The sequence below is a fragment of the Plasmodium inui genome (genome assembly GCF_000524495.1).
Source record: "Plasmodium inui San Antonio 1 unplaced genomic scaffold supercont1.110, whole genome shotgun sequence".
Classification (NCBI taxonomy): Eukaryota; Apicomplexa; class Aconoidasida; order Haemosporida; family Plasmodiidae; genus Plasmodium; species Plasmodium inui.
In genome coordinates, this window is record NW_008481944.1 from 18,660 (window position 1) to 29,662 (window position 11,003).

The following is an 11,003-nucleotide window of genomic DNA, read 5'->3' on the forward strand; positions in this document are numbered from 1 at the left end:
CGCACTTAATGTGAAATTCTTTAATGCACATCATACGCTGAGGGTGCACATTCTGTACACTTCATTTGGGTGTAATGGTTTTATAAATGGATATGTAAATAATTCTTATGAATGATGATAATGGACTGATGTTTGTATTCTATGTAGTGCAGACTTAATTATTTTTTTCTTTCTCGTAAATATGGTTATTTCACCAGAAGAGAAAGTGAATTATCAAGAGAAGATTTGTAAGCTTGGTATTTAGTAATTATTATCGTAAGTATTTATATGAATTATATATTTTATTAGGGTGTGTTTAGATGCACCCAATAGCAGTCCGTACTGTGAAAGTGCGCTGCTTTATGTGAATAATATGAATAAATAATATAAATCCAGTGTAATTCTAGCTATGTAGGAAGAGAAAAAATTATATTTCACCCGGAAAAATAGTAGTTGAAAACCATTTCATAGTAATGTTTTCATATAAATGGAATGAATTGCAAGGAAAAATATCTTTAAATCAATTTTTACTAAAAATTATTCGTTGCTTCTACATTTTATTCTGCGCGTAATGCATTTTTTTTTTTTTTTTGATGCAGTGGGCAGTAAATTAAAAATTGTGTTTTTAAATAAAAGTTTTTTTTCCTTCCATTGAAATTATATATTCTGTTAAATATAGGGCGCGTAAATTTTTTAATGTTGCGGTATTAGTAATTAATTATTTATTTTCAATCCTCTGCCCATTATTTGCGTCGTGTGCGCGAGGTAGGATATTTTCGCACAGACTTTATTTATTTACGCAACTTCTACATCAATATTGTATGATGTAATTAACCCGATAATATATAAAATGTACACAACTCAATATGTTCCCTGATATGTTTTTTATTAAAAGTATTTAGACGCTCATATGATGTGTTGTAATGCATGTCATTATATTAGTGAGTTCATCGTAATCTATGGAACCTAAGAATAGCTTAGCGAATACAGCCTTAATTATGAGTATACTACGGGTGCGTCAATATATTATCAACTGCCAAAATATTGCAACCTTGAATTAATATTATGTATATGGATGAAGCAAATCTTATATGCATAACCGTCGGTAAAATTCGTCTTCTATTTATAAGATGTGTCTTAGATAAGCCCCTTTATATGCACGTATTTATTTTATATTATATAGTACATAAATGGATGTATGATTAAGGGTCATAAAACAGAATTACTATGTGCCTACCTCTCATCCTATATGAACTGAGACAAGGAGAAACTGAGTAACTCAAAGGACTAAAAATATCCTCGAACAGATTCCTGAAAAATGTAAAATATTGCTACACCATATTTAAATTTCGAATCATTTGTTTTATTGTAACTGCCTTTAGAAGTACTCTCTTTTTATGTTTTCCGTTGTAACGGTCCTAAGTATATATTGTCACATCTTTGTTGCACTTCCTGCAGCACTGACCACGTAATGGATGACGTAACTATTTAGGAAACATATCGATTTTTATAATTATATGCATACATACCGTTGCATATGTGTATGGAAAGAATTCTTTATGTAATATCTATTCTTATGATGGCACTCCTTATGGTGATTACGTTTTCTGCAATGCTTTTGCATTACGTAATTTATATTTTAAACGTCTTTTTTGGATAGAAGAGTAATGAAAGATTCCAATTTTCTAATGCATTCCCAGGGTCCTCACCTTTATTTGACACCTATAGAATTTGTGGACATCTATGAGAAGACACTAGGAATAATAGAGATGCATGTATTTATAACAATGTTTTCCATTTTGCATATCGTTAATTATAGTAAATTAAGGAGGAACATAAAGCATTCTTCCTCTTGAAACTCTAAGGGAATTCACATTATCGCTGTGGACTGAGGGTGCATGAATTTCTAGAGAAATAAGAAACATGGTAGCGCAAGGAATACACGTAATTATCATACCTCTATACATTGCTATCATCTATGGATAACAGACTATGTGTTTTTGAGCTTTTTACACCTTAGCATGGAACATATATCTACTCAAGCCTATACATACATATATGTATCTTTCCTCCCTTTTATAGGTGGGATTAGTTCATGAGTCATAAAGATAAGAAGTGTTAACCTGGTGAAATATGATGGTCATACGGCGTCATAGAGAAAGGGGCTACCCAGAAAGAGAACAGGAAGGAAAAGAAATGGTACCAATGATACAAACCTTTACGCAGAGACAGAACATAGTTACTAGTATATGCAGATTCAGATGACAGGACTGTCCATTTGGCATAAAAATGTGCCCCCCAAAATTACACGATTGTTCATGACGTGTTTTATCTATGCATATATAGAGGGAGTAATATATTGTTGAATTTGAACTGGTATAATATGACTTCTAATTTCATATTAAATTTTAATTGTATATTGCATAAAATTGAGACGGCACCTATAGCGTCTAAAAGTGTTCTTGACTCTCTGTGAAAAGTGCTATAAGTGCAATGGAGCAAAGATATGCAAATCCCCTGGGGTACTATATACCTTTTATAATAAAGGCAGGGAACAATACAGAAGCAAATGATGGCGAAACGATTGATATCAAAGGACTGTTAGGTCAAAGGGAAGAAATGATGAACAAGATTAAAGAGGCAACGGCTGGCTTAATAAAGGCAAGGACGGGAAGAGCAACCCGCTAAGTACGTATTTCAGAAAAAGCGTGTGCCACACAGGGAAGCAAACGGTATAGAAGAAACAGCATCGAAAAGAGGATGAGAACCAATCGAATAACCTAAACAGGCAAGAAAAGATTCTTCTTACAGGAAAGACCAAGAAACCAGAAAAGACAGGAATAGTAATCGGCAGGTACTATCGCACTGGAGTGATAATATAATGTATCACCGAGCCCCAGTCGAATTCCTAATGAACAGGTTGCCTTACAAGAGAACGGACCAATATAAGATAAAAGGGGAAGATTAGATTCACCTTGGTTGATACGGGCCACACGCCAGAGTCATATAACAAGATGAGATGCGAAGCACTTGTAAGTCGGAAAACCTTAGAAGAGTCCCTAAGAAGGAAGAGCCGCAGACGGGGCAAGAAAAGTAAGTAGTCCCTGAATACTACAAATCCAAAAGGATTAGGAGAGGGGCTTCATTACAGCTCCCTCAAAAGTAAAGAATACATGAATCCAACACTTCCTACTCCAAAAACCCGAGTTCAGTAATTAAAAGAGGAGATGACAACTCCCTACTTAGAATACACCGTGTCTACTGTCTGAAGTTGCAAGGAAAAGGGGAGGATCTAAAAGTGGAGACGAGGCAGTACAAAATGATACACAGGAGACTACCGCCCGTCACGGCAGGCAAGAATAGTAGTACCAGGGAAGATGAATCAAATTCCTGAAGGTAAGATTCTACTACGTAATGAAGACAAGGGAAATCCATTAAAGAGGTAGGAGCTGGGAATATTGCCTGCCCCTCATTAAAGAAGATGCCGAGAGTATTAATCATAGTTCTGAAGGACCAAGGAATTCCAATAATCCCCTAAGGAATACACAAGTAACAAAAGGACTCCCAGGAAGTCCCCCCGAGCCACTCGGCGAAAGTATAGGAGTATGAAATAATGATACCTCCTGAACAAAAAGGGAAAAAGAATAAGAAAAATCAGAAGATTAAGACAGAGCAACCAAGAATGACTAAGGAAGATAAAGGTGTCAAAATCGGCAGATGAAATATAATCGAGTTATTCTAATTTGAAATCGCGGCAGGTCAAGTCAGTTAATTCCGCAGGCCACAAATCAGGGAAAACTGGCCTAACTCCTCAGACAATGTTCCAAGGAGACTAGAAATGGAGCTGTAAGAAGGAAAAGACTAGATAACATTGAGTCCTAGCCTTTGAAATGATAAAAGAAAACACAAGGAATTATAATATTAGAGGATAAACGACATTAGCGGAGAAGATAAGAAGAACTAATCCCAACTTTGCCTGACCCCCGTAGTAGATAACCGTGACATCAAGACTCAAGGGCTAAATTTCTCTTCTACCAAAAAGGCCGCCCACCAAATACAGCTCATACCGGAGGATGTCTATAGGGACTTACAAACAGAAGCATTAACTGGCCAACAGAGACACAGGAAGTGGAGAATATCTCGGCCCTTCCCCCAAAGGGCATGGAACAAATTATTGCTCAGCTCAAGAGAATATCAAGGGTGACACAGAAGATATGAAGCTGACTAGAGCATGTGCAGCTAGCAGAAGAGGACTACGAAGTAAGCAAGCATAAGGGCGCCAACAAAAGAAAGCCAAGGAACATCCTTTTTTCTTTCCCCCAAAAGATAAAGCGAATCAGACAAAGAAATAAACAAGGAAAGGCTCCATTGAAGTAACAGCGAAAGTGAGAGTCAAGTAAAACCGTAACATATTACAGAAGGACTTAGCCCCTAAGAATCTCCCAGAAAACCCCCTATTCAGCGCCCATCACCCCAAGTACCATAGGGGAACCTAGATTTAGAGGAGGTTGATAACCAGGTTAAGTGGAAGTATTAAAAATGATAACGTGTGGAAGATGAAAAGAAGAGAGGAATACAGACCTGGAGGCTTTTAACAGAGAAATAGATAAAGGATCATGAAGAAGAACAACTACATCGCATAGGAGGAAACCGTATCTCCTGAATAGCCTCAACAGCATGTCTCCCCTAGGGATGTGTCGTGTAATCTAAGGAAGAATCAAATTTGGACCTAAATAGCCCTTAAATTGATTAAGAATTTATCACCAAAGATATTGGAGTCGGAAACTCCGGAGTCCTTCATCAAATACGACAGCTACCGTAGAGCCCGAACAACCGCCACAACCAGGGGGACTCCACCCCCTATGGGTCTAAGGAGTTACCTGAAGAGATTGTAACTATTAAGGCGGAACAGAGCGACAAGTTGACTATCCTCCCCGACTGAAGCTCCCCAGTGAAATTCTGCAAAGGGAGGAAGTAAGTATTAATGATATAGTTACAGGGGGGATAAGCTCAAGGATCTCAGCCTAAGGAGATAGAGTGTAAGTGAGCAACCAACTAAGCTAGCCTCATAGTCTAAAAAAGAGTCTGACCAGTAAGACTCGAGAAGCATCTGCGTCGTCTACAAGACTAGGAACTTGAGATCTGAAGTTTCAGGATTAGCTGAAGAAATATGCCCCAAACAGAAGCTTGATTGCCAGTGGAATCAGGGAATAAAGGAAGATCTAAGTGGATAAGTAGGAGTCTGATTCCCTGAGAGGGACGAGCTATCCGTAAGATCCCAGAGAGTCGGTACAAGGGGAAAACCCAAAAATCAGAGAGGACCCGAGCCAAGAAGAGATAATGTAGGGTACGCCCTATTTATTCTCTTAAGGCCAAGCAACAAAGATCTCTTTCGATCCAAGGAAGAGAATTCTTATGAGAGGAGTTACGTCCGCTAATTATTCAAGAAGCCCAAAATTCTTCCCAGCAGGGAAAATTGTCATAGCGAGGAAGTTAAGATCACATACACCAACCGAACAGAGAAATATACAGGAACAAGATGAAATGAAGTGTGAAAGCTGCCGCGGGGTCGTCCTCAGCAGGCTTTAGGGTTGGTCAAGCATGATACAGCCGTAGAGGATGGAGATAGATGGAGGCTAATATATAAGCTGAAGTAAATTAAAAAGAGGCCGAAACAGATAGAGGACTTGAAGTCCCGCTTCAACAAAGCACCTCTCCAAGGAACAAGTCGCAAGGAGAGCGGTAAGGGACAGGCAGCATGATGGATAAGTGACGATTAAGTCTTTAGGGAAGCCAAATCGAACCCCCCTCAATCATGATGTTTCACCAAACCTCCCAGGAACAACTGATGAACAAGAGAGGAGGCCTCAGCTCCGCAGCAGCTGGAGGTGAGCTTTAGGAACTCAAGCAACTTCATAATCCAATACATCATAGGGCCTAATATGTAGATTCTCGTCCCCCCTCCCAAAGCATAAATACAGCAGGGAAAACAGTCGGGGCTTGAAAGAATAGCCAGAGGAAAAATTTCCCTACAGAAGGTTGATTGTGAAAGAATACAGTTAGGATGAGAGAGGAAGAATAAGTAAAAAAGGAACAAAACAGGTTAAAAAGAAGGGTTCAGAGAATTGACACAAGAGATTAAGCACCAATAAAGCAACTTTATATCAGATTAAAGAATAACGAAAGAAACTTTCTCTGATATCCAAGGAGGGTGTAGGAGAAAATTCTGAGACAGAAGGATAGAATCAGCTACTTTTAGCCACCGGAGAGGATATGTAATGAATACCAGTCTTCAGCATCTTCTCTAATAAACAGAATCCTATGAGAGTATAGAATATAGTCGTGTATTTCGTAATAGACCCCAAAGTTTCCGAAGGCTCTGTCTTGCAGGGGGGGGGCCTTCGGAAACAATTGCACGTAGAAGCACAAACTGGAACAGGACGAGGGAAGAGAAACAGGATTCCGAGTGGGGAGAAAAATCTGAAAAGATTAATCAAGAATCAGCTGAATAGAAGAGATACAACACAAGTCCGTGCCAAAACAGAAAGAGTAGCTGATTTAGGACAAATTGAACTCGTATCCCGCACTTATCTTAAGAGAAGGAAATTTCGGGCCCAGGAAACCTTTGCCCCCAATTCTAAGAGCAAAGGATGAATCGAAAAATCAAAGAAAAGTTAAAGATTTCCCCCCCCTTCTAAAAGCAGTGAGGTTTCCCCTAGTGACCAGATTAATAGTCAGAAGGCAAGTAGTAAATCGAAAGCAAAAAAGAGGAAAACGAGGCCTTCGGCTCCCAGGAGTCCGCAACCAGAAGGAGAACCTACTAAGCCTTCCACAAATGATTGACCTCTTCCTGATCCTACAAATGGCCCGTGCCAGATTAAATCCAGCAGGGAAATAGAATGAGCTTGCCTAAGTCAGAAGCCACGAGGAAAATGAAATGCCGGAAGTTTAGGGAATATCATTCCAGGCCAATTAGAGGAAGCAGTCGCGTTAAACACAGAGTATATATTAATCCTTCTTCTACAGGGCCAGACAGGCTTAGGATGCGGTATATTGTTAAGATAAGAGTCCACTGAGGTCTGTATCAGGACAGGAAGGTTTCACTTCAACTCCCTCGAACAATCTCTAAGCTCAATGAGCGAAGACTCAATAAATAAGGGATGGAAATTAGACCAATGGGTCAAGAAGGACCAATATTTATGGGGGTTCCCATACCCGGAGGCCCCAGGAGGGCAATGTACGTCCAGCAGGAAATATTGTTATCCGCATCTCACAAAAAACGGCACTCCAAGATGGGGGGATTTGGACAACTGGATCAAGACAAAAATGTTTGAGAGTGCAAACTATACATGGGGAACCAATATTAATCCAAAAGTATGGACAGGAATCGGGGGCTCGAAGGGACAGGACAGGCTCACGTGGGGGGATATCGTTAATAAAGTTTTAATTGAAATAGAGGGGCAGAGCACGAGTCAGTCAAATAACCCCCGAGGTTCCATAACGTGGGATAGGGAGGAATGGGCAAGCGCCTTAGGGGCAGAACAAGCTAAGGAGAAGGCCATGGATAAATTTGAGGAGGGCAAGAGGATGTTATTAGTGATAATGTGTATAATAACAGGTTTGATTGAAGGAAAGGAAAGGAACAACCAAATTTTTAACAGAAGAGGAAGAGTGTGTAGTTTAATAGATACTGGTCTGGAGTTTAAAAAAAGCCACTGGGACCAATGGACAGAAAATAAAGAAAATATAAGAGGAACCAAGGAACATCCATGTTCGAAGACGCATGGGACTGACGGATGTCAGTTGGCGGGGCTAGCTTTAATCTTGAGTGTGTACAAGGCAATGGCAAAGATATGCAAAGATTGTGGACCATATAGACTGACTTATTGGATAAGGGCAGATGAAGAGGAGCATGAGGACAATAGGATAGAGTTTTGTTCTAAAATTGAAGATACGACTAGTTGTGACAACTCACAAGCGGAGCCAAAAGGGGCCGGAGTGATAATAATAAGGCACAAAAAAATGGAAGCAGTAACAAGACAGGCAGTATTTAAAAGCAGCGTCTTACTGTATGAAGCAATGAAGGCAAACTCAAATATAGACGTGGGGGCTGGAGATTTAGTACAGGTTCCAGGACGCCAGAATAATAGTGTAGAAACTTCGGACGCAAGTGGAGATGATGATCATTCCCCCGTGACAACAGCAGAGTCTAACTTGACCAGCAAATGCTGTGACTCCACAATGATAAGTAATCAGGACAGCCTAGTCCAGGAGGATGAGGTGAGCAAAGTGGTGACCAAAAGTGAGTCGGACGTTCAGCCGAACATTGCAGAATCCTTAAGTAACCATAAGGCAGATGACAGCACAGACGACAGTCAAGGGGCGTGGGACGATTCCCCACCCCGGGGTGGTGTTGGACAGGATGAAGAAAAAGGGCCAAAGGAGTCAGGGAGTGGGATGAGTAACGAGGGAGTGATTTGGGGCCTTGGGTGGGGCTGGGGATTAATCATAGGTTTGGCAGGTGTCCTATGCTTAGCAGTTGGGAGTGGTTATGGTTTATGGAGAGTCTTTAGCCGTGGTAGGGGGAGGCGAAAATCCCAATTGCCAAGTGGACGGGGCGATACCTATGGCGTGGCCTATGGATGAGCGAACGTGTAGCGCACATCCGGAGGGGGAATACGAGGACAGTACCTTAAGAGTTGGGGGAGGCGTCTAGAGTGTCTGAATCCGCCTGGGGCCTTCAGGTTTTAGGGTTCAAGGTTTCAGGGTTGGGAAATGAACCATAATATTATGAACTCCTTCCGAGCCATTTTAGTACCGTCGTCTACAACTTTGAGTCATATCCTGTGTGTGCAGCTGGGTGCACTAAGGAGTTATGTCCCCTGTCATCTTACCCTCCTTCCATATGTTAGTTATCCCCCGAAGAATATGTTATGTCTTCAACTGGGTCCCCAAACAGTCTACATTATGTTAATATGTGTACGACCTTCTCTTTTATTAGTCTGTTTGTCCGTTAATTATTAGTGAATCCACCAATGTATCGTTATTAGAGGACTTAGATTGTCCCAAGTGAGATAGTGAATAGACACATTCTATCACCATAATGATATGTGAAGGAGCGTCTTCGTCAGGAGAAGATTGATCCCTGAGTCAGGACATCGGAGAGACGTCCTATGACGTGGTCTGTGTTGGGATGTCCCTTCCTTATAAGGAGTGGTACCAACAGAGTGCCCCCTAAAGAACCAGGGACTGTCAAATTTCGGACTTAGAAAAGTTGTTGTTTTATCGATCTGTTTTGCTTTGTCCTATCGGAAAAAAGGAGATACCCTGTGATTTAAAACATTTCCATATAATGCAAAGGTTACCATAATATATATATATATGCTGGTAGGATGAAACAAGGATGCTGACAAAATCGGTGGTATCCTTTCTGATGGGTTATATGATGATCACTACTTAGGGAAAGACAGGCCCGTTCCTAAAATACCTTATTTCTAAATGTTCCTTTTCCGTGTCAAATTTGATGAATCCCGTTTCGCAATGATATAACCAGGAAGTTCCTCCTTTTTCCATCCTACTAGGAAGGCCCTCAATTCTTTCAGTAAAACATACATTAACTGTTCTCTCATTGGAGCAATAGATATGGCAAAAAAATGGCATAACTTATATTTACGTTGATAAATGAATGATAGGCGGTCTCGTAATTACAATTCTACGGCAGATTGATCTCATATGTAGATAGTGGAGGACCCAGACTCTGAGAATGCTGTGGTAGTTATGTTTGCTCGTTTTTTTTTCGTTCCTTACTGTTAGCGTATGATTTTCTTTCTAAGGATATTTTATCAATGTGTGATTTCTACTGCGTTGCTTTGAGTGAGTAGTGCCCCGTTTCGTACAGAGGCGTTCGGATGCGCGTCAGCATTTTTATAAATTCCCCCTTCCTGTGTGTCTGATAGAACGGTGGGGCCCCCTTTTGTCCGTGCTGGGGAACTGCAGAATCCCATATGCCATCTTTATCATTAAGTAAAACAAATGAGCAGTAATCTTCTTCCACCTGTTCCGTATGTGTCTAGGCTCTTATGTATAACGAGTATTTAAGAGAACAAATAAATGGACTATCAGGAACCTTCAAGGAGGATTATTACAAATAGGGAATTCTGCATTTTCCATTTGTACATTTCTTCTCCATTGTATGTTACGGAAAATTTTTGTATTCCCACATTCAAGACAAATGGGACATAGAATCGTAGATAGAATATTTCGCGGCCTTCAGATATGTTCTTCACCTGATGAGGCACAATCAGTCAGCTGCGTCTCTGCATGTGCTACGAATTGCCATTGTCCCCAACAGTGGGGTTGATTATCTTCTTAATTTCTTAACTATTTCACTTAATTCGTGTTCTTGTCTCTGCAAGTACATATTCCCCTCGTTTTCCCGGTAGCAGTTCGTCGCATGTTTTTGTACTCTGTATTTATAAGAATTCTCTGAGATCATCTCATTTTAGGGCATCCGTATGAACACCATTCCAATGTAACATGTAAGTATGCGTTTAATATTCCGCCCCTGAAAATGTTCTGCTACTTCTGCATCATTATCATGGTGGTGAGCGCCTTCGTCTTATTGTCTCTTTTTCTCTTTTTATATGAGGCCTGTAAATCTTCGCCTTCTATTCTCAGCGTTTTTTTCTTCCTTGACATCCGCAAAAGGATTCTGTGTTTATCTGCTATGTTTGGGGTGGTCTCCATATTGTCGTCTTCCAAAAGCTTTCTTATGTTGCCCCTTATGTACAACTTCACGTCTTGTGAATCCTATTGTTCTTGGTATCCATCCAGAAGCATCATGAATAGCGGTATCCACACTTCTGTATGTACTTTCCCATCTGTAAGTAAACGCAATCCGTGATTATGCACCTCCTGTTTCTCTTTATCGCATCCTATTCATGCATTGTTATTGGTCGTCTTATGTATTACATACTTGATTGTCTCCTTATCGTAGAGCCTCATAAGTTTGTCGAAGGAACTAT

General features: G+C 40.3%; 2 protein-coding genes across 2 annotated transcripts; both read left to right on the forward strand.

The window, feature by feature from the left end:
• Positions 1-2,998: 2,998 nt before the first annotated feature.
• C922_05608 (hypothetical protein) lies at positions 2,999-3,373 on the forward strand (the record flags this gene model as incomplete). Its single annotated transcript, XM_008821179.1, has 2 exons — positions 2,999-3,072; positions 3,148-3,373. 2 exons carry the CDS (start codon positions 2,999-3,001, stop codon positions 3,371-3,373), a joined length of 300 nt encoding a protein of 99 aa, XP_008819401.1.
• Positions 3,374-7,113: 3,740 nt separating this feature from the next.
• On the forward strand, positions 7,114-8,625 carry C922_05609 (hypothetical protein; the record flags this gene model as incomplete). Its single annotated transcript, XM_008821180.1, has 1 exon — positions 7,114-8,625. The coding sequence occupies one exon, from the start codon at positions 7,114-7,116 to the stop codon at positions 8,623-8,625; it is 1,512 nt and encodes a 503-aa protein (XP_008819402.1).
• Positions 8,626-11,003: the final 2,378 nt, after the last annotated feature.